This window comes from Dysidea avara, chromosome 10 (genome assembly GCF_963678975.1).
Source record: "Dysidea avara chromosome 10, odDysAvar1.4, whole genome shotgun sequence".
NCBI lineage: Eukaryota > Metazoa > Porifera > Demospongiae > Dictyoceratida > Dysideidae > Dysidea > Dysidea avara.
This window is the reverse complement of record NC_089281.1, coordinates 10,093,243-10,117,010: the sequence shown is the minus strand read 5'-3', so window position 1 is coordinate 10,117,010 and position 23,768 is coordinate 10,093,243. Positions and strand designations below refer to the sequence as shown.

Genomic DNA, 23,768 nt, shown 5'->3' with positions numbered 1-23,768 from the left:
CCAGTTCATGAATAGAATGACACAAGTCCCAATATTGTAGCCCATTGCACTTGAGATTTATGATTGATTAAACAAAGCCTGATGTTGGCACACATGTATTTGTTTCTACATGTGTGCTGCGCATACATAAACATGTATGTGTTGCAATGCTTCTTCGTCCTATGTATGTAGTTACTTTTACTAAAGAACAAGGAGTATGGATAGTGAAACCAATAGCATCTTCCAGAGGACGAGGGATTTTTCTTGTTAATCATGTAAGCTTGGAAATATTGATTGCTTGCACTTACTATTTAATAGTTATACCATGGCTGTGAGGGATTTTGTTGATATATACACCTGAAGCATGAGTGCCGAGGGCTAGGGGTGTATATATCAGCTAAACCCAACACAGTTGTGGTATAAGTGATATATATATATCACTCTAAGCACACTCATCTGATAGGTGAAAGAACTACAGAGCACTTCCTTTTATACACAGTATTTGATGATTGATAGTGGTTATAATAGTGTGGGCTAATAGCTGATAGAAACGTTATTCATACATCATCGTATTTTTAACACAGCACCAGAAAAATTACAATTGTGGGATCCGGTTTTATTAGTTTTAGCATTTTGTACTACATTAAGCCTTGTCCTCTTTGTGTTGTTCCATGGTATGCTCAGTGGCTGACCGTGGTAGGTAGAACTTCGCATCCACGCATTGCCCAAATGAATATTTTACTGATCATTCATTGTTTAATAACTGTCAACTAATCAAAACTTAGCAACTACACCTGTACACTGAACCTAGCCTAACCTGTAAACCCAAAGTCCCAGACCCATAATTCAATGGTCTGTGTCACTCAGTATAACGAGTCAAATTGTATCGTATCTTTGAACTAGGTGGGCATCAAAGCCATGAGCAAACCATCTCCCATGATATTGCACGGGAAATATACAAATTAAACCTCAAGCGACACTTTTGAATGCCCACATTAAAGTGGTATATTTTATAGTTGTAACATGGGTATGAGTGATTTCTGGCAAATCACGAGTGCCCATGTTACAGCTAATATGTAACACTTTCGTTAAGGTTGATAGTGTTAATGCCAATACGAGTGGAATCACTGGATTCGTTATATATGCATGCCTGAAAGATTCGATTATGGTTAGGCAGCAAGTAACGTTGTAGCTACGATTGTTATAATAAACGAATGAGTCCTATGGATATCGCGGAAAGTCGAGTAGGGAAAATTTTGGGGAAGTTACAAGTGTTTTAATGCTTTCGCGTTGTTTAAAGACTAATCACAACGTATACAAAGACCTAAAGGGGTGAGGCTTCGTTATAGAGTGGTTAACTCGTGTCGTCCGTAATGTGCACATTCAAATACATGCCGAAACGCTTGGGAATGCACTGTAAGACTAGTTCTCACCTTTAAGTAACATTTTCCAACTTGTAGTACGGCAAGGATATCAAAACGCCTTCGTTTGACTGCTGCTTCTAGCAACACTTCACTTTGTGGTAATCATCACGTGAGTATTGATTTATTCTCACAATCGATTTCAGTCTGAGCTTGTACCACTACCTCATCCACATCAAGGCCATACTTGCTTTGATGAAAGTGGCTTGCTCTTTTAGAAGTGCAACCACTTTCCTGGGATACATTTCAATGTACACCAGTGTACATTTAGATGTCTCCCTGTGTTGAGGTATACATGGCAAATGTATCCTCTGGAATTCCTTTGATCTGAGGTATGAAAGTGTTACATGTAACAATATACTTATACCATGGCCATGAGGGATTTGCCTGATTTATTTTCCCAAACCTGAGAGTGCATCAGACGAATCCCATGGTGTATACCACTTGTGCCATGACTGTAGGTGAAAAGACATATAATTGTTATAATGATTGTATTGGTTGTTATTATTGTTTCTGTTGCACATAGGTAACACTGCCTTTAAGGCCATCATGTAAAGTGTACATGTACTGTATTTAATACATAGCCTAGCCAGATACCCACTGAAGACCCAATGGTAGTGTCAAGATATGTTGATAATCCATTATGCATTGATGGTATGTTACGTCACTTACATTTAGCCCTAATATGCAACATATTTTGTATGTAGTTTTAGGTACATGTATCTTTAAACAATCTCATTTACATCATAGGGTGCATATATCTGTGTGTACATGCGTACATGGATTTAACTGTATACAATGAAAGTTACTCCCATATTTATTCTGGTTCCTTTTTAGGTTTCAAGTTTGATGTTCGCTTATATGTGGCAGTTACCAGTTACTATCCTTTAAGGATATTCCTGTATGAGGAAGGGCTTACCAGATTTGCTACAGTGAGATACAATGGAACTGGTAGAAACCTCCATAACCAGCGTATGCACCTGACCAATTATAGTATTAACAAAAAGAGCATGGAATATGTCAGGTTGTGTGTTTTGTTTGTCTGCTATATTTGTGTAGCTATATGTGTGTAATATTGTATATCCCATCCAAAAACAGCTTATAGCTGTAAAAAAAGTGCGCGTCCAAGTAAAGCAGAGTTAACTGCGACAAAAAGTAATGATATCATAATGCGGCCATGTGCGAGGTGTGCAAGTTGTAATATTAGCTAATCAGATAATACAATGTTATTGTTAAAGTGTTAATGAGAACTATGTGATGCTGCTAGTTTTGAAGTGTGTGAGCATCTTCATAAATGCCACATAAATTTAATTCTCAATAAAGCAATGTATAGATTCTCTGATAGTAATAAATAGTTTGAGTTTGGCCACCTTTCCTTTGTTCGTAGCATTGCTGTATACAGGAAAGGCGGCCAAACTCAAACTATTTATTACTATCAGAGAATCTATACACATTGCTTTATTGAGAATTAAATTTATGTGGCATTTATGAAGATGCTCACACACTTCAAAACTAGCAGCATCACATAGTTCTCATTAACACTTTAACAATAACATTGTATTATCTGATTAGCTAATATTACAACTTGCACACCTCGCACATGGCCGCATTATGATATCATTACTTTTTGTCGCAGTTAACTCTGCTTTACTTGGACGCGCACTTTTTTTACAGCTATAAGCTGTTTTTGGATGGGATTTCAATACTTTTTGTTAGAATAAGCAATGCACTGTTGATAACAGTAGGTGAGTCAGTAGTTTCCATGGTTTTGACAGAAACCCCAGATTACAGTGACAGAATATTAAAATATAACTGTAATTTTAGTGGCCAGGGCCGCCCACATTGGGGGTAACTGGGGTATTTTTCCCCCTACCACAGCCTGAAAGGGGCCACTTGAATACCTGTTTAAAGAAAGATCGATATACTCTAATAGAGCAGTCAGGATCTAGACCCTTCCTTGCCCCTGGGCCCCTCTTTAACTCTTTTCCCTGGGCCCTCTAATTTCTCTGGACGGCCCTGTTAGTGGCATGCAACTGCAGTCAACTAACACCCATTTTAACTAGTAAACCCTTAACAACACTTTGCCTTTCATCTTGTACTGCATTGAAACGATCAAGATACTCTATTAGAGCAGTCACAAAACAGCTGTAACACAGCCATAGGCGGCGGAAAGGGGGGGGGGGGCTTAGCCCCCCCTCAGAATGATATCACACCGAAATTATCTTTCTTGGAGTGGGGCTGAAAACCGTGATAAAGATCGAGATACTCTAATAGAGCAGTCACTCTAATAAAGTATTCAGTGTGTAGCGAGCTATGTAAGGATTTTTATGTAGTTTATCAGCTAGAAATGGTAGCTGGTGAGGTGGAAGCTCTTGTCAGTTGGTTGCGACCTTTTTTTTTTTTTTTTTTTTTTTTTTTGGTCTCACCTTACTAAACTATAGAAATAAGTCTGGGTCAGCCCAGCCCCCCTCATATCAACTACTTGCTCCACCGCTGAACACAGCAATCAATATTTAGCATAGTTACAACTTCTGCTTAGCATCGGATTGTATAGTTTAAATTACTAGCTACTTACAGACTTTACAATATAAAAATATGGCACTTGTAGAAATGTGACTGTTTTATTAGAGTATCTCGATCTACTTCAAGCATTGACTAATTCAAGTGAAGAAGCTACGCCCCTGCCAAGAGATCTTGTGAAATGAAATGAGAATAGTAAAGAAAAGGCAAGTATGTACAGAGACAATAGAGGGGCGCGTAATTATGTCCTGTTGTAAATAAACGCCTTTAAAATTTATATTACTACTAAATAAACGCACCAGAATAGGCTTGTGTGGCTGTTGTCTCCAAGGTTGTCTCATTATTTGTCTTTTCGTGTTGAAGGGATTTAGTCGCAATTGGTGAGTTTAACTATACATGTATTTGTGTTGTAAAACTTAATTGTAAAAAGGCGATTAGCACATATCATGATAAACATGTATTTGTCACAGTAGAGTCTCTCACGAAGTCACGATTATTATGAGACATTGGACCAGGGTAAAAAATTTACTGCTATATTTAGAGGTTGTAGCGTTTGTATATCTTAGTATCTTAATAAATAATCCCCCATGATCACTAATCACTAATAGTACAGTGAAAACTGGTCATTATTCAGGCCGTAGGGACAAAATTTTCTAACCTTGCCTTTTAAAGAGGTGGCTGCATTATGCGGCCTTAAAAAAAGGTAAGAAGCATGCTGTTCTAACTGGCTATAGAGATGGATTTAGTGTATGACAGCGTATGAGACAGTGAGTGCTGGCAGCAAGGGGGCAGCCAATCTGTTAGAGCACCAAAAGCACTGCTTCAGACATAGGCAGTTGACTGTCAGCCCCAAGTGTAAAAAGTTTCACTGTTGGTCCTTATAAGCTCCTGATGAAGAAAGTGATGAAGTCATTATCCATAGGATATATTTTTCAGAGTATCCATTTCAGTTCTACAATATAGTAGCCAAGCATAAGATGAACATAACACAGCATCCCAGTAGTTTAGTGGTGACCACAACACTGCCTGAGTTAAACTGTGGTGAGATTTGAGACTACCAGAAGCCCTGGAATGTCTTCAACACATGAAATACCAAATATCTAATGCCTGGCTTTCATCCACAGTGGACCTGTCTTGGTGGCCACTTGTACAGAAGGGAAACAGCTAGTTGCCACACCCCTTAATTATCAATTTGTAAAATCGTTAGCAAAATTGTGTGTGCGAGCAAGTGCGATGTGGCAGTGCCGTGTATATGGTTGCTGCCTAGCAGTGACACATCACGAGTATTGAAGTCACAATGCGTTACTGTATCATCCATCTAAATACAATCTCTGAATGTGTCATTTTGTGTAGAGAGCAATCTTCCACAAGAAGTGACCTGCAGGTTTCAGTGTATATTGTTAACCATTAATATTGTTCACAATATTGTGAACTATATGTACAGTGAAACCTCACTTAGTGGCCACCTCTTTAATAAGACCACCTCATTATATTGGCCACCTCTAGTAGGTCCCAAATATAGCTAAGCATTACTTATGACCTCATTAATAAGGCCACCTTGTTATTCAGGCCAAATTTTTTGGTCCCACAGCCTGCCATATTAATGAGGTTTCATTGTACTTATGTGAATTTTTATTTTTCGTAACTTTTCTTCAGGTTTACTGATGGGCACTATGAAGCATTGTTGACTGGTACGTGTATAATGTGGTGACTTGAAATGCTAAAACAGTACGTAGCGTGTCTTGTATGTACATGTAATGTGTTGTAATGTGTCCACACATCCACACATCTTAGAAATAAATGTAATTGTATTCTCTATAAATAGTCAGTTCCATTGTGCCACTGGGTCATAAGTTGGTTGAGTATGGATCATCCAGGGCACTTGAGTCACATTTTGTCCTGGCCAAGTGGATCTCATCCACTGACAGAATATACAGGATCAGATCACGTGTATAAATTACGGTGGAACTTGTTTATTGCCACCTTCACTCATTCAGCAGGTAACAGTGTATAAATTCTCAATTGGAATTGGCTTTTCAAGAGTGGTTGTCTTTCTATACTAGTGGCCATTAAGATAGGTTGTACTGATAGAGTGTACATACTAGAGATGCAACAATATCCTCCACTTAGTGTCGTTTGATAGTGATGCAATGGAGACTATGTATTATTGCATTTAAATACTATACTATTATATTGCAACTCTAGCACGTATTTATAACAGGAATGTTTGTTAACCGTTTAGACATACTGGAGCCACACCCACTCATCTGGATTCTACAAATGGAGTCATACCAACTTGTTGTCATCATACTCACTCGTTACTCCCATTGTGTTTGGATGAATATACATGCCGTCATGTGAGACTTGCTACCATGGCGGGCCACTGGAAAACATTTGCATAGCAGTTATATTACAGTCATTATTGTACAATTCTTACATTATTGTTGTGAAAAGTGTTTGGTATTCATGTGTCTCCTCTGTATGTTGTAATTACATGTGTAATTTTGTGTGGGGGTGCTATAAAATGCAATAATGCATGGTGACAATTGTATTAGGCGATTTTGCACACTTCCTTTTAAGCTAGCTACATGTGCTAATTACTCACAGCTTGTGTCAACAACTGGTAACCGCAGTTGTACTCTTGTGTCATTCTTTAAGCCGCGCCCTTAGAGGACAAATTATGTGGGGGCGACTAATTTCAAAACGAAGGATGGTATGCAGCACCATAGATTAGCTATATCTATGGACTATAATCTATGGCAGCACACTTCTTGGTGGCTATATGTACTGATTAACTACATAGAGCGCCAGTTCATCAATACCCAGAGACCGCAGTTGTGCTCTGCGTCATTCTTTAAATTCCGAGTAAAATTCTTAGAGAGCAAATGACGTGGGGGCGACTAAATTCAAATTTCAAACTAGCCATTCTCGAAAACAAATGTTTCAATCTGAACGAAACTTTCAGAACAGTTTAAAGACACATTGCCCTACATGCCAAGCGAGTATTGCGGAAAACAACAATCTGGGATTTGTATTTGGCCTCTAGGTCGACTGAGGACGACTGAAGCTTCGTTTGGTGCTGAAATCACGACTGTAGGGTAATCATGTATGGTGAAATCGATGATGTGAATCTTGAGGTGATTGAGTGAATACTGAAGCGATAACAGGGCGATCAATGTTCGGAATGCACAAAGGAACGCAAGGCATACACCTGCGGTTGCGTCTAACCGCATGCGATAAAAAAAAAAAATGAAACGTCCCCTTTCATGTCGGCAATCTCGATCACGAAACAATCGGCATGGATTTGCTTCACTGCTTGTGTGGTAGTTACTAGTGACACGATGAGTTCAACTCCAGAGTTTCAGAGGGATAGCGTAAGTGACGGGCGGATTACAGGAAGGCCAAATTTGAGAACGTTCGTTCTTGTAAAATCCTCACGTAGTGGTCGCGTCATTTATTGTCTGCGGCGCGCGTTTCTGCTTTACTGGCCGCGCGACTCACTACCGTGAGTCTTGACAGTATGAGCAAGGAATGTTGCTGTACTGTATTTATACATGTATGGTAGCTTTATGTTGCTTTTCTTTGATGTGTATGCTTCATGCCAATTTGAAATGCACTGTAAGAAGTGAAACAGGCTCCTGAATATGTTGTGAACAGCTTTCCTAATGAGCTTTACAACTGTTGTAGTGACTGGCAGCAACAGTGTTGTTGGTCTGTTTCACTACTAGACATGCATTCAAGTCAAAATGGGTACAGTAGGCAGAGCATACGTTAAAACTACTCAAAATCTTCTTAGTTGTTGGAGTCTGAGCAAACTTCACACTAGCGAGTCAATGGTTCGTACATCTCGTTCACTGAAAATTGCAAGAAAACATTTATAACTTACAGATACTTCTGTATAAGGCTGGTACATACATTCATATCACAAACAATAACCGGCATGATTTACTGACACTCCATATAAGGCTAGTATGTACATTCATATTGACCGGTGTGATTTACTGACACTCCATATAAGGCTGGCACGTACGTTCACAATAACTGGCATGTTTTACTGATGTTCCGAATAAGACTGATATGTACGTATTCCTTATATTTCATGCATCATACAAATGGACAACACAAACTATAGAGCTAAATCGCTCCATAGATGTCACAGAGAACTTAACAGATAGTGAACAAATGGAAAGAGAAACACCAGAAGAAGCAAAATTGAGAAGAGCATGCAAGAAGAAGGAAACACGACAGATGTAAGGCAGACAAACAGGAACACCAGGAAATATAAGGACAACAGCACAACAGATGCAGGAGAGATCACTTATCTACAGAACAATATCATTTTACAATGGTGAAGAACAGCTAATCCCCCAACTGGACACTCAAGGTAGTACTGAGTGACGTTCAGAAGTGGTGGTACTCAAATGTGTGTATCTATTCACTGGACTGGATTACTGGACTGGACTACTGGACTCATAAAAATTGCTCAGCTACCTTTTTCAACCATCAAAAGTGATTAGCCATATTCTAATTCAACTTGCGTTTGTCACATACAGTGGTTTATATTTAGGTAGATTGTGTTGTCTATTAGAGTAATGGAATTAGAATTCCATTTCTACACCCTAGTCATAGTGTTGTTTACTTATTGCATGACAAAGTATGTACGCCGTACAGTATTGAGTATGGGTAATCAAGTTAATCAGCTGTACTGAGCAAGGTCAACACCAGCATGTGCATTTGGAGAGAGAAGCAGGGGCGAATCCAAAGTTTGGAAAGGGTTGAAGCAGGGGTGGATCTTTGCTGAAGTTGAAGAGGAAAAGAAAAGAAAAAAAAGGTCACAGCAATAACGACTGCCCTTTACCAAATGTATTCACTATAAAGTATATAAAGATCCTTATTCATAGTTAAGCTACACTGCCTCATGAACACTGTGACTGCTTTATTAGAGTGACTGCTCTATTAGAGTATCTCGATCTTGTATGCATTTTTTTAAAGGGATGAAGAAAGTGGGGGGGCACCCCCTTCCCTGGATCTGCCACTGAGAAGTGTTATATTTTAGTTGCTTTCAGAATTAAGGTATCAGCATAGCCTAGGTGAATCCTTCATACGAAGAGTGGTTGCTCAATTAGAGGTTGTGTGTGTTCTATTACTAATAGAGCTTCTGGAAGTTTCAGCTGTCCCTGTAGAGTTAACCAAGGAATAAAATGTGTCTTCCTACACATTGAAGACTATAATAGCAACTTCATGATCTTGTCCACAATTCGTCGCCTGGTAAGGTAGATGTATGTTCTATTCGAACATAATCTTCTGTTCTTCCTCACTCACAATGGTGTCATCCTGCAGGGTGCAGAGCGTGTCTTTTAGGCAAATCTTCCTTGTGTAGTCTGTTAAGCAGCCTGATTGGAGTGATCATTGCTTGTTAACTTGCCACACCCACTACAGAACTCTCCATTCTTTTGACTGTTTCCTTCTCCTTTGTAGTGGTGTTTTGCTGGTAATCATCTGTTTTAGGCCTGTCTATAGTCCCTGACCTGCTTGTCTTTATGTTGCAGTAGCTATACTTCGTCTAGCGCACAACAGTGTAGGCCTCAGGACATCTATATCCTTGTAGTGGACAGTGTAGCAGGGTGCATAGTGTGTATTGCTGGCAAGTCTTTCTTGTGTAGTCTCTGTCACAACTTGCCACACCCATTACAGAACTCTCCTTTTATACTGGTGAGTGTGTTTTTTGCCAGATGATAGTGTACACACCAGATCACATGATCAAATTCGCTGATGTGATTGGTTAAATCATGAAAAGGTGATTAATCCTATCTCATTGTAAGCTTTTATATAGCTAAATCATGACGTCATCTGATTGCTATTAGCAACACATGTATACCGGAATGCCATATATGCATGTCGTAAACTTATAATGGCCTTGACAGTGATAAGTATCTCGCAACCAAGGTTAGCATGTAATGATAGACACGAAAACCACCTTATGACACATTGATTTGGACGAGTAGTTGGTCTAGCGAGTTTGAAGCTAATCCCTGGGAGGAGTTTGCATTTGAAATTTTTATGGCCTCGATTTTTTCATTTCTCATTCTGTTGTCTACAGGGGAGAGAAATGTCTAGTGTAGGCTGGGGTGGAGAGGCTGATAACACTATAGGGGTCTCCAGAAAGATTTGGACAAATTCTTGTCTTCCTAAGGTAGTTATGGCGGTTTAAAGGGTATCTCCCATAGTTTAACGAATTGCCACCAATCCTGGATCAAAAGATTCGCCTCAAATTTTAGATTTGAATGGTACCAATCCGATTGGAATCTGACCAAGAACAAAGGTGCAGTGCCAGAAAACAGTTAGAGAATTATTATATAGATTAAAATTATTGATTGTGGGTTTTTGATTTCAGATAACTGAAAGTCAGTTAATCGATGGCTGGATAATGGAGGGACCACTGTACATTAAATTACATTGATAATGTATGATTGCAAAGCAAAAGCTAATAGATGATAGTGTAGTAATAGAATATACTATATTTTCTTTTAAAAACTACAGGGCCACTTGGTTTTTAAAATTAGCATAATTAGTAGAGTGGCTAAGCAACAAATTTTGATGAAATTGTTCACTTTGTGATAAAAGCACCCAATTTTCTGTGGAAGTTGAATAAGGTACACTAAAGTTGTTTGAGATACGGTACCACATCAAAATCATTGCTTTAGGGGATGCTTTGAAACTTTTAAACGTTTTAAGCTCTGGTCAGGAAACCATACAAACACATTCAAAACCGCATAAATGTATTACAGGTGCAATCAGAAAATCTTTCAAAATGGCCTGTTTTTAGACACTTCTAATGGAGCCAATAGAAATAATATGTTGCACATATATGGTTTCACATACCATGACCGTCCATGCTTTTTAACATGGCAAATTAATGACCTGGATGAAAACCTCCCTTGATCAGGTTTTGGGTGACCATCCCTTGCTTGTCTATGCAAATGCAAAGTTTCAGTATACAGTGGAACCTTGGTTATCCGAACCCCAATGTGTCTCAGGCAATGGTAAAAGTGTTCAGGTAAGTGAATTGCTAAAGCCCATACATACACCTGTAGCTATGTTAAAAATACTCTATTAGAACATACACTTGGACTCAAAATACTCTAATAGAACATTCATTTCCAATTTTGGATAAACGAGGGTATGGATAAATGAGGGTCGAATAACTGAGGATTTACTGTATTTACTAGTAGGCACTCTTATGGCTTCCTAAGGCATTTTCACTTTTTAGGTTGAGCAGGATATGATTGGTAATTTTAATGCCCATGTCTAATATGAAATAGTATGAATTATGCGAATGTTGTACCAAGTTTAGTGCTTTTATCAAAATGTGAATGATTTTTTTGCTGAACTGCTCTACTAAATGTAACGTTAAATTGATATAACGTTGCATGCAGATGTGAAGATCCAACAATAGAAGATTATGGAAACAAGTGGAGTATGAGTGCTATGTTGAGATATTTAGAAGAAGAAGGCAAAGATGTGGCTAGTTAGTTGTACAGTGTGTCAATGATATATGTAGATAATTTGTGTTCGTTCTAGCTCTAGTATCTCGTGTGGAAGACGTTATCATTAAAACTATCATTAGTGGAGAACTACCTATTGCAGGAGCTTGTAAGGCATTTATGAGCCAGAGAACTAATTGCTTTGGTATGTACATATGTATGTAGTGTAATGTGTAGTGGCAGCATTGGAGTACTGACTTATAGCATTTACTATCATAAGCTACAGCACGAGTTATTGTCAGACCATCAGTAATACCATTTATAGTAGGACTTCTGTTATCCGAACATCTGTATGTCAGTTCAATCATAAAGGTGTTCAGATAAGTGAATTTGTTCAATAAACGAAGCCCATTGATTTATATACAAAGTTCTGTCCAACTACTCTAATAGAACGTTCACCTAATGACGAAATGCTCTAATAGAGCAGTCACTTATACTGTTTGTGTAATTGAGGTCATACTGTATTACTTCCAAATTTGCTGCTATACATTAAAAGCACATTACAAATTTATTTTTATTCTTCAGAGATATATGGATTTGACATTCTGATTGATAAAAACCTTTATCCATGGTTGTTGGAAGTGAACTTGTCACCATCCCTGGCCTGGTAAGATGACTTGATTGTGATTGGCTTAAGAGTGTATGTTTAATGTAAATGTCAATATTTTTATTGTTGTATTCGTATGATTTATTTTGTTTTAGTGATGCACCACTGGATTTCAGAATAAAGTCTAATTTAGTGGCAGATTTGTTTTCTTTAGTGGGTATGTGTGACTAGTGTAAGTGTAAAAAGGTATAAGTGTGGTGCTGATTTAGGAATTGTTGTACAAGACCCATACAGTGGGGAAGTGAAAAGGAGGCAAAAAGATAGTGTAGCTGAGTGCAAACAAAGGGTAAAACCTTTTTTGGTATGTCTGTATTTGTAGTACTGTGGCAATAGTCGAGTATCTTAATTCAATAAATATATAATTTGTTTAGAAATTGAAAGTGGTGTTAGTGAATTCTTTCTGATGTTTTATCATGGTTCTAATTAAAGTTGTACAGATAAATGCCAATATATTTGGGGGTGAAGGATTGGATTAATTAAATGGACGCTTAATTAGAGATTGACTACCTACGCAATCAAAGACATCCATGCAAAATGACATACATGTGTGCATAAGTCAAATTGTTTTGCTGTAGGCCATTAATATCTAGTCTCGTCCCCCAGACCCTTCCTCAAGCTTGCTTATCGATTTTAGACTATAAACGCGCTTATCGATTTTAGACTATAAACGCACATCGGAAAGGGTCTGGTGAACATCCCCATCCAGTCTTGTTCAGCCAATCCCCAGAATCTTGGGAGTGTTAATTGGTGCTGAATGACTATACAAGAGGTGAAGATTATGCCATTGCATCACGAAGCCATAAACCTCTGGAAGACCTTGGAAGGGAACTGAGAAATGATACGCTCTGTCTAGCCCACCACCTGTATGACGCTTACAAAGACTCCCCGCCACTTCCCAAGTAAGTTTACTATAGGCCAGCTACACTGTATATAAAAACTTTAGCAGTGAGGTTTGCTGACCAGGTGAATTATCGTGACAAGCTATACAAGCACTTCTTGACACTAAGTACAGTTCGCAGGTATTTAGAATAGCTATAGCTACATAGCTACAGCTCTACAGAAACGGCTCTAGTGTTGAAGGAGTGCTTGTATAGCTTGTCACGATAATTCACCTGGTCAGCAAACCTCATTGCTAAAGTTTTTATATAGCTGGCCTATAGTAAACTTACTTGGGAAGTGGCGGGGAGTCTTTGTAAGCGTCGTAGAGGTGGTGGGCTTGACAGAGCGTACTGTTTCTCAGTTCCCTTCCAAGGTCTTCCAGAGGTTTGTGGCTTCGTGATGCAATAGCATAATTTTCACCTCTTGTATAATCATTCAGCACCAATTAACGCTCTCAAGATTCTGGAGATTGGCTGGACAAGACTAGATGGAGATGTTCACCAGACCCTTTCTGATGCGTGCTTATGATCTAAAATCGATAAGCGTGCTGGAGGAAACGAGACTAATTGATATCATACTTTATTCCTTGTTTTCCCGCATCAAGCTGCATTAAATAATTGTTTGATTTTAAATCATGTGAACTCATTGTTTCGTGATAGTAAACACCATAACTGTGCACATGTATGTAGTAGAAGGGTAAAACCCAAATCCCTTTGATATTGTACATAGTTTGAAGGCTGAAATGCTCTAATAGAACGGTCATATATTCTCTTAAAACAATCTGAGTGGGGACTGGACACAACTAATGTAATAATGTTGGATGTACAGGGGTGGAGATTTTTTTAAACCACCCTGGTTTACTGAAATTGTTTTTGTTAAAATGTGTATGTTTGTCCGTAGGCACCCATGTGAGCAAATCCTTTTACCATGCAGTCAGTATATGAAATTTAATTACTAAATGAAGCCCGTATTTAACTTGAGCATAGGCAAGGTTTGCACTGAGGTGGTATCTTTTCGCCGGTTTGAAATACAGGTGTAACGACTCTCTATGAACTTCGTGAACTACCTTCCCATTGGGCACTTCATGTCTTTACTACTGAAAAACACTGTAGCAGGCCTCTGGACTACTAGGAAATGCATATCTCTTCGACTCAAAAAGGAGTGTGTCCTTACGCATGTGAATGAAAATGAAGGGTAGCCTTGAGGTTTTGTAGAGAATTTACAGGAAAAAAAACACTATAAAAGATACTTCTGTGTGCAATAAGTTGTTGAAAGCGGTTTGTTCAAAATGCGTTTTCTTAGCAATGCATAGCAACGTAATTAGAGAATTATAAAATAATTCACCAATTATGAAATCCATAATTACAATAACTGCATTATTACAAACAGAAGCCTTAGTTAATATATTTCCAGCTATATAACTAGAGCCTGGTTTTTAGAAGTAGCACAACATCAACTTGTTTCTAAATGTAGTAATTATCCATTGTAATTTATTCTTGGATATATAGATTGTTTGTACAGGTTATATCTATCTAATCCAAAACAGCCAAGCTGTAAAAAAAAGAGTGCGGCCCTGAGAAAGGCTATGGTGAAAAAAGATGTGAAATCCAAGGTGGCAGCCAAGAAATGGCCGTGATGGTAGGTTAATGATAAAAATTTTAAATAACGACAATTCAGGTGAATTTTGTGCCGCTTGGTCTTGGCACCAAATTCACCTGAATTGTCATTATTAAAATTTTTACCATTTACCTACCATCACAGCCATTTATTGGCCGCCACCTTGGATTTCACATCTTTTTTCACCATAGCCTTTCTCAGGGCCGCACTCTTTTTTTACAGCTTGGCTGTTTTGGATTAGATTTCACTTCTTTTTGTATTTGTATAAGCTATCTTTTTTTTCTTTACCACAGGAAGAAGAAAAGATGAAGTAGATGTTAAATACTTTAAATATTTTACAAATTATATATATAATACGTGTATTTATTACAGAACTCTACATGGTGGTTTCTTTGTAACTGAACACTCTACAAGGTGACTTCTTCAGCTGATCTTTCTACAGGGTGAATTGTTTGTAGCTGAACTATCTACAAGGTAACTTCTTCTAGCTGATCTCTCTACAGGGTGATTTCTTTGTATAGCTGAACTCTCTACAAGGTGACTTCTTCTACCTGAACTCTCTACAGGGTGATTTCTTTGTAGCTGAACTCTCTACATGATGGTTTCTTTGTAGCTGAACTCTCTACAAGGTGACTTCTTCTAGCTGATCCCTCTAAAGGGTGATTTGTTTGTAGCTGAACTCTCTACAAGTGATTTATTTGCAGCTGAACTCTTTATGTGGTGGTTTCTTTGTAGCTGAACTCTCTACAAGGTGACTTCTTCTAGCTGATCTCTCTACAGGGTGATTTGTTTCTAGCTGAACTCTCTACAGGCTTTTTGTTTGCAGCTAAACTCTCTACATGGTGGTTTCTTTGTAGCTGAACTCTCTACAAGGTGACTTCATCTAGCTGAACTCTCTACAGGGTGATATGTTTGCAGCTGAACTCTCTACATGATGGTTTCTTTGTAGCCAAACTCTGCAGGGTGATTTGTTTGTTACACACTTTCGGTTTCATGTCATATCTCCATGATCTTAATTTCGATTGTTTTCAAACCACCAAAAGGCACTCCTAAAATGGTTGATCTATTCACAAACCGATTTTCAACTCATTCCATGAAGCGGTTTACCCTGTAGTCGTGACAACAAATCAATCTTGTTTTACACAAATAATCGATCATAACTCCTGAACCATTCACCGAATTTGCACCAAATTAGATACTAGGATTCGTCGTTGAACTCCCTTTATGTGTGCCAAATTTCAAGTCGATTGGAATACGCATTTGTGTTTTATAGCAATTTTTCAAAGTGTGTGAAAAGACGAAGAAGAAAAAAAAACGAAGAAATAAAAACGAACTTTTGGGCACTCATATCTCGGAAATGGCTAAGGCGATTTTCTTCACATTTGGTATGTGGGGTGGCCTACCTGGCGGGCACCTCTGCAGCAAAACTGGTTCCAATCGGATGAAGGATCACGGAGCTACGAAGGTGTGATAAAATCGCGTTTTATTTCTTCCTGTCAATATACTCACGGTGTGGCGCGCCAGCTTCTTGGGCCGCACAACACACTACCGTGTGTCTTGATGTGATGTTTATACATGCAATCTATCTTACAGTCTAGTTCCACAGATGTGAGCAAACTAAACTACACTGCTGAGAGTATGCATGCTGTTAGGGAAACAAAAGAAGAGTTTGCAAGGAGGGGGAAATTTGTTAGGATATTTCCTCGAGTGGACACATGGGATTTATACGGGTAAATTATTTTTTACATATGCAACCTATTTCTAAAGGGACATGCTGTAGCATTGTAATCAGTTAATGCCTATCATGGATTTCATCTTCAGAGATCTTTTTATCTTTAATAGAGTACTAAAGTATGTACAAGTTGAGCTGGATCCTGAAAAACAACTAAAAATGAAAAGTGGATTTTTTTATCGGGAGAATTAACATTTCAGTCAACCAGATGATTATTGGTGCTAGTAAAGGTGTCGACAACAGACATGCGTAGTTAGGCTCCATTACAAGTACAAGAAAACAATAGAATAGACACTACACTTATATGGCTTCCTCTAGGAAACGTATGGTGAAATTTTTGATTGGCCGTAACAAAAACATTTTTAGTGGGTCAAGCAGTGCTACAAATGAGCCAAATTTCAAGGTCATGTGTAATCGCATCCATGGAGTTATTAAATGTTTTTGAGGATTCAGCTCAATGTGTACATACCATAGTGATGAATCACCCTCAGTATTTGAGAATGCAAATCTTGCAGACATGTACATAGCTAGTATTATTCACCTGCATGTCTCTATGCTTACCATAAGGAAATACATTGATGCACATGTTGAGGTGTTGTGGATATGTAGTTACTATGAATGTTCTTGTGTAATGCTCACTTCTGTTGTAGAGGTTACCTAGAGCACAAGGCAGTAAACTACACTTTGCATTGTCAACTGTTTCCTGACAGGTGAGCTGTGTACTTATATTACTGTAGAGTGATGGTAATAATATTAACTGTTTGATAGGCTGTCTGTGTTTCCATCAAGACACAATAGTGTGTTGTAGCGGCCAAGTGACAGACAGACAAGTGTGTGAACTAAGAAAACACCGTTTTCATGTATCCGTGCCAGAAATTCACCACCTTTGCTGTGGAAATTCCCTTGGGGTAGGGCACTCTCATTCCAAATTTAAGTTGAATCTGTCCAGCCATCAGTGAGATTCGCACCTTCAAAGTTCGTCTTATTTTCTCTTCTTTTATTCTTTTTGCACACTTTAGTAGCAAAATGGTAATAACTTGAGCATGCTTTGGTTGATGTATTTCAACTTGGAGGGCAGTATGAGTACATTTTCAATCCAATTTTTATACAGATCAGATAAAGAACAATGGAGTTATGTGGGTTTTTCAGTAATGCAAAAGCGATTTGTTGTCACACCTGCAGGGTGAACTGCTTGACGGAATAGCTTGAAAGTTGGTTTGTACGTGAAGTAACTATCGTAGTCAAATCTTTTGTTGTTTGAAAGAAATCGAGTTGATAGTCATGGAGTTATAATAACAAAAACACCAATCATATGTAACAGGCACACAATCTAATTTCGTAAGTAAAAATAATTAGTTGGTACTCCTACCAGCCAAACTGTTGAAAGGAATGAACTGAAATTGCAATGTAAGTAGATTAATTACTGCAGAAAAAGTTGTTAAGAAGAAATTGCAAGTGAGTTGTAATGCGAAAACCAACTACGAGTAACCAATGTGCGATCAAGATACTCTAATAGTGCAGTCACCCTATTAGAGCATTCAGCTACATTACAAGTCACCCAGTAGACAGTTCAGTTACCTTACAGCTGAGAGTGTAACTACGTTAAAAGTCTCCCTATAGAAAGTTCAGCTACATTACAAGTCTCCCTGTAGTTCAGATACGTAACAAGTCATCCAGTAGAAGTTCAGCTACACTACAAATCACTTAGTAGACAGTTCAACTATGTTACAAGTCTCCTTGTAAAGAGTTCAGCCACATTACAAGTCACCCAGTAGAGAGCTCGGTCACATAAAGCACAATTTAAATATTTTTACACTTTGTCATTCCAGAGACCTGTAGTAAGAAAATTGACAAGTGAAACAAAAGCCCTAAAGCCAAGTTTGCAATAACAAAAAGAAATGATATCTTATCTATTCACAGAAAAAAGGATGCAGCGATCATTAAAACTTATTGGCATTAACATCATTGCAGCCGTTTCTTGCAATTGGCCACACTATCTTTGATTTCACAACTTTTTTCACCTTTGGAAGGCTGCACCCTTCTTTAACAGCTTGGCTGCTTTGGACTAGATGTTAATACAGAACAATTTGCTGTAAAATGTTAAAAAAACAAAAAAAATGTTATGTATTAGCTATGTAATTGGTTATAGCTGTTTCAGTAAACTGCTTGCCAAAATATTAGCATTTTGTTGCATATATAGATAGGAAAATTGAATATAAAATTTATAAATGTAACAATTTTTACTTTTGCATTATATGATCAGAAAGGATTATAATGGTTGCAAACATTTACCTGTTCTAATGACTTGAAGGACAACTTAATCACCTACTGGACTAGTCAAGGATAGCTGTCTGCTGAGGGAAGCAAAATATGTAGTAAAATTGTCAACCTGTCAACTGCTCTAATGTATAGAAGAGTCAAAAGTAATTTTCAATAGGGTGTGGTTGAGAGACAAATATAGCATGAGACAAAGCCAAGTACTATATTTGGGTGCACCTAGAAGGTCTTTTTAAAACTAGGAATTCAAAAGTTTTACTTTTCAGTTTATACACTGCAAACTTTTCCAATGCTCTCAATATAGCCAAGGTTTAGCAATGATGCAGTATTTAGGTTGCTGAATGAGTTTTGCAGCCACCATTGCAATCTCAATGCATTTAATCATCATATACAGTAATTGTCACATCAACTCAGATAGTGCAATGAGTCCTGATTCTCACATTTCCAGTGTGTACATTCAGTAGAACTAATTACATATACAGTGGGGCTGAAACGGATAGTAATTTTTACTATCCGGATATCGGATAGTGACATCATCATTTGCTATAAAAACGATGTATATTAGGAATTTAGAATAGAAACAATTATAATATTCATATGAATAACATTCAATGTGGAAACTATGTATCAAGGAAAATTTGCCATAAAATTGCTTTAAATTATTAGGAGAAACTATCCTGATGGCTTCAAATCACTATCCAGATAATATGGATATCTGTTTCAGCCCTAATATACAGGTTTAATTAATTTTTTTATTAGGTTAATTGGTTTTTTTTTACAGGGTTAGAAGTAGAACCATGTCTGCACCAAAAGAGTATGTGCCTATATTTTGTGTTATTATTGAGATAGTGGTAATATATGTTTGCTGTATAGCTGGGTTTTTTCAAGGGGGGAATTTTGCAGATTAACAGCTATTAGTGAAAAATTTTTCCCTTAAAGTTTTCAGCTATCAGAACCCGATTGGCTGAAGATCCTGAAGAAATGAAGATTCCCCCCTTGAAATTTTGGATGGTGGTGATCTGTAAAAATATTCTCTCAAAAACCATTAGTTTAGCTATATACTGTGGTTTGTGGGTGGTCGGTGTGGGGCTGTGTATACTGTACTTGCTTTGCTGCCTTGGTAATACAATAATGAAATCAGCATCACTGTTTTACTAATATGTGACTGGATACGGGAAAAGGGCCAGAGTATTAAATGAGTACTTATACATACATTGTATATGATCTTTATGTTTTGCAGAAGGATTAGAAGTTCGCAGTCCAGGGAGCAAGTATCACTGGTAATTATTTCATGTACATAATTTAATTTATATGCTGTACTTATTTGTCCAAAGAATAATTAAACAAACTAGTTGGCGTATCTATAATCTGTGTACATTTGAAAGCTGGAGACACAGGGCTGGAGCTACTTTATACTGTTATAGCATTATGTAAGCATGAGGGCATCTTGCCAAGATTGTCACTGCGATAAGTGTATACTCTGTTTAAATGACTGCTTTATTAGAGCATTTTAAATATTGTACTTGAGTATTCGAAATGAATGTTGTCTAGTTTTTTACACATGGAACCACAAGATAATAAAGGTAAGAAGTAGTACATGTACCGTGACAGTGCAAAACGCGCTTGACAAGGAAAGCAGACCGAAAATTTTAAATTCACACACAAATAGGCTTATTTGTATGTATTGCATTATTAAAAAAAAATCTCTCACCTTTGCCCTTATTCGAATTTACAAATGCTATCATAGGGAAACACTATCTCACCCAATACCTCCATGTACAAAGTCCCACACTACGGCGGCCATTTTTTTGTGACATCACAGATAATATAGACAACATCAAGAAACGTCATTTCGGATATCGCTCATTGAGAATGATGTGGTCGCTAATTAGTTACTGAGGCCAGAGGCTGAGGTTTAGCCAACTCTGTAATAGGGGTAGCATTGAAGCCTTATCAGTATGTTCCAAGTATTTTAGAAAACATCTCCGTGAGCAAGAGAGATAATGGTAAACTGCATGTGGCTGTTAGTATCAAGACTTAACCTTTGAGGTTGTAGTATCAGCCCTACACCATGACATTAGAGTATCAATGCTGATCACATTTGTTTTGCTCAGAAGTAAGTATTAGTACAGCTATCATGGGCTAGACCACAAGTTACTAGCTAGTTAGTAACCTCAATGCAGAAAACTTCTAAAGTACACTATCATGTGCTTAATTGATTGAATTGTGGTGTCTTTAATGCATACACATATTTTCTAACTCTGTTTTGATGTAGTTTGTTCATTTTTTGTTTGTAGCCTGAAGTAAACATAGCAGCTTTGCAAAAAAGAGTAGATCAGTACAAGAGAGTGTTGACCACTAAACAGGTTTGTGTGTGAGTGTGTGTGTGTGTGTGTGTGTGTGTGTGTGTGTGTGTGTGTGTGTGTGTGTGTGTGTGTGTGTGTGTGTGTGTGTGTGTGTGTGTGTGTGTGTGTGTGTGTGTGTGTGTGTGTGAGTTGAGTTTATGCGTGCAAGGGAAGGAGTAAGTGAGCAAGCAAGCATGAGGTGCACTTACTGTATACCCTGAGTCCATATGTATTTGACAAGGTAGATGTTCTCTGGATACTATCACGTTCGCCAGACAAACCCACAATGATTTTTTGGCCACAACCCACAAATGATTGTGACACTGAATAAAGATATCCCTAGGACTATTAAACATAGCAGCAACTTTACTTGCTTGAAATTGCATGGGGGCATGGCAACAATGCTTGCAAGAAAAGATTGATATACTCTAATAGCAGCTGCTCTAATAAAATAGTCAACCACTCTAATAGAACAGTCACATTATAATAGGATCTCAGGGTTTCTAAAATGAAAATTTTCTTGGGGGCAAGCCCCTAGACCCCTAAGAATAGCAACCATATATGTTGCATGTTCAAATTCCACAGTATAAATTTCACTGTCAAAGATGGCCCCCTCCTTCTCCACTGCCCCTGAACTAAAGTAGGATTTAAATGTCAATTAGTACAGCTGCTTGTTTCATTGCTTCATATATGCTTCTATGATCCCTACTCATAGAATTCCTAATTCATATATCTTAAATGCAGGACAAGGGTAGGTATACATACTTATATCCCAATGAAACCATGCTTCAAAGGATTTACTGGAATTGTATGACCAATAGCTACTGTATTTTCCAGTAAGGTGAAACACCAAATGTGCAACATTGGCAATCAATTGCAGTACCTGTCAGTATAATGTGTTTATGCAACTTGTATATGACACCATATATATATGGTTAGTGGTGTACATGCTCTTTTTACTTTCAAGAGTGAGAGTTATCTTGGGTCCTCTCTTTTTATATTATGAATTCTTGCTAATACATGTACACCTTTGAAGAATTTCACATAATACACGTGAGCCAAATGAATTTACAGAATACTAAATCTTTGACACAGAAACTCTGCAACTACATGCTTTTATATACCCCCATGCAGAAACAGCAGGAAGCAATTCCACTACAAGCAGTCATTAGCAAGAGGCCATCTTACACTGGAATGGAAGGTACATTAGAGTACATGTGAGAAAGTTTTCATATTGGCTAGCTTTAACTCGATTCATCTACATGTATTTACTCAAACTATGTACTATCCCTTACAAAAAGAATAGCAACTTTCTACAAGTCTGTTAATATTCACATATATCAATAGCCTGTCACAGTGGGATGTAAAAAAAACAAGCTAGCAACGTTGTCTCATGAGAGTGCAAGCAATTTAAAAACTTGTTAATTAAAGGGTGTGGCACCCGTTTTGAAAGTATTCATCCCAAACAAAACGGGATGAATACTCGCGAGTGAAAAAAATGGGTACCATACCCTTTAATTAGCAAGTTTTTTAATCACTTGCATTCTCGTGAGACAACATTGCATGAGGTATATAGTGTAACTTATCCATTCATTATATTGCAGGTGTGACTGCTGCTACAGTTCACCGTCCAGTAATATCATCTAGTGAAAAAAGAGCAGGAACAGTGGCTGCTGAAAATGACCAAGCGAAAATTGATAGTGAAGTTATTAGCCAGTCTGTTGTTAAAAGACCACTAGTCAGCGAACCATGTGATAGAATAAATCCTGAAATGTTAAGGTACATGATCCCATACACTAAAGTACAAGTGTTATAGTGGTCTATTGTTGTGTATATGGGAGGTAATTGCTATTAATTAATATCACATTCTGTGTATTTGGCAGTAAGATACAAGCCAGGCATGTGTTTGCAGCTTATCTGGAACATGTACAGAGAAGGTTAATAAAGGAAACAAGGTTAGCATTTAATGGTATATGCATTTTATCAATTGGTTGGTGTGTAATTGTGTGTGGTGTAACAGGTGTTTTTCCGCTAATTTATTTTTTCTTGCTTCTTTGTTAGAAGAAGAGTATAAAAAATTAGACAGCAATGCTTAGTATCTATATACCATATGTTTGTATCATTACGTGTGTAGCTATACTGACGTTAAAGAAAAAGGAAAGTTTTCAAATGAAAGTGACCAAGCGGTATGTACACAATAGAATATTGTATGCTGTACTGTACATACACAATCCTAGGACATTGATCTGATAGTAAAGTTTCTTAAAAAGGCGGCTTCTAACCTTCGAGGAAGCTTTCAGGTCATTGAGCCTAGTCTTGCAATACCAGTTAGGGACAGGTTAGCATCATGTTATGAACACATTGTAAATTATGATTGCTTCACAGATGCAGAATTTTGGCAAAACAGTTGGCTGAGTTTATTACACTGTACAGAAAGGAAACTGTTCAATATGAACACAGAGAGAAAATGTATGGAGTGTACGTTATGAAGGACACTAAGCAAGAAGGTGTGTCCGATGACCAATTTTGTCTGTTTTTAAAGCAAACGAAGTAAGCCTGGACTTGGTGTGCAACATATAGTAGTGAATTTATATCAGTTATGTTCAATTGCTCTATTAGAACATACATGCAAAACACTCTAATAGAGCAGTCACTGCTACCTAGCTGTTCAGGTGATCATGGTCCTAAGCATCGCTTGTATGAGTAAGCCATTGAGTGAAACTAAGAATATATAATATTGGTTAGCTTATTACATAGAATAACATGAAATATTTCAGTAATTTAATGGTTTGTCTACCCATTAATGGTTGCTGTGTATAGTCCAATTCAGCCACTAAACCACGATAG

At 37.7% G+C, this 23,768-nt stretch overlaps 1 protein-coding gene and 1 long non-coding RNA gene across 4 annotated transcripts in view; both read left to right on the top strand.

The window, feature by feature from the left end:
- The window catches only part of LOC136268121 (tubulin polyglutamylase TTLL5-like), a 35,662-nt gene that overhangs the window by 8,525 nt on the left and 3,369 nt on the right, over positions 1–23,768 (top strand). Inside the window, exons 6-25 of one of the 3 annotated variants that reach the window (XM_066063359.1) lie at positions 172–254; positions 1,985–2,054; positions 2,238–2,424; positions 11,357–11,448; positions 11,502–11,609; positions 11,990–12,071; positions 12,167–12,228; positions 12,281–12,372; positions 16,161–16,297; positions 16,950–17,009; positions 19,358–19,390; positions 19,817–19,856; positions 20,874–20,942; positions 22,056–22,122; positions 22,526–22,700; positions 22,805–22,876; positions 23,056–23,107; positions 23,159–23,259; positions 23,307–23,471; positions 23,541–23,661. In XM_066063359.1, the coding sequence (XP_065919431.1) occupies positions 172–254; positions 1,985–2,054; positions 2,238–2,424; positions 11,357–11,448; positions 11,502–11,609; positions 11,990–12,071; positions 12,167–12,228; positions 12,281–12,372; positions 16,161–16,297; positions 16,950–17,009; positions 19,358–19,390; positions 19,817–19,856; positions 20,874–20,942; positions 22,056–22,122; positions 22,526–22,700; positions 22,805–22,876; positions 23,056–23,107; positions 23,159–23,259; positions 23,307–23,471; positions 23,541–23,628 (1,835 nt within the window). In that variant the 3' untranslated portion in view covers positions 23,629–23,661. The remainder of the gene's footprint in view (positions 1–171; positions 255–1,984; positions 2,055–2,237; positions 2,425–11,356; positions 11,449–11,501; positions 11,610–11,989; positions 12,072–12,166; positions 12,229–12,280; positions 12,373–16,160; positions 16,298–16,949; positions 17,010–19,357; positions 19,391–19,816; positions 19,857–20,873; positions 20,943–22,055; positions 22,123–22,525; positions 22,701–22,804; positions 22,877–23,055; positions 23,108–23,158; positions 23,260–23,306; positions 23,472–23,540; positions 23,662–23,768) is intronic. The other 2 variants (XM_066063358.1, XM_066063360.1) reach the window with 2 other exon arrangements.
- LOC136268126 (uncharacterized) lies at positions 2,950–6,466 on the top strand. The gene is made up of 3 exons (XR_010706881.1): positions 2,950–4,300; positions 5,577–5,648; positions 6,163–6,466. It is a non-coding gene; the product is annotated as an uncharacterized lncRNA (long non-coding RNA).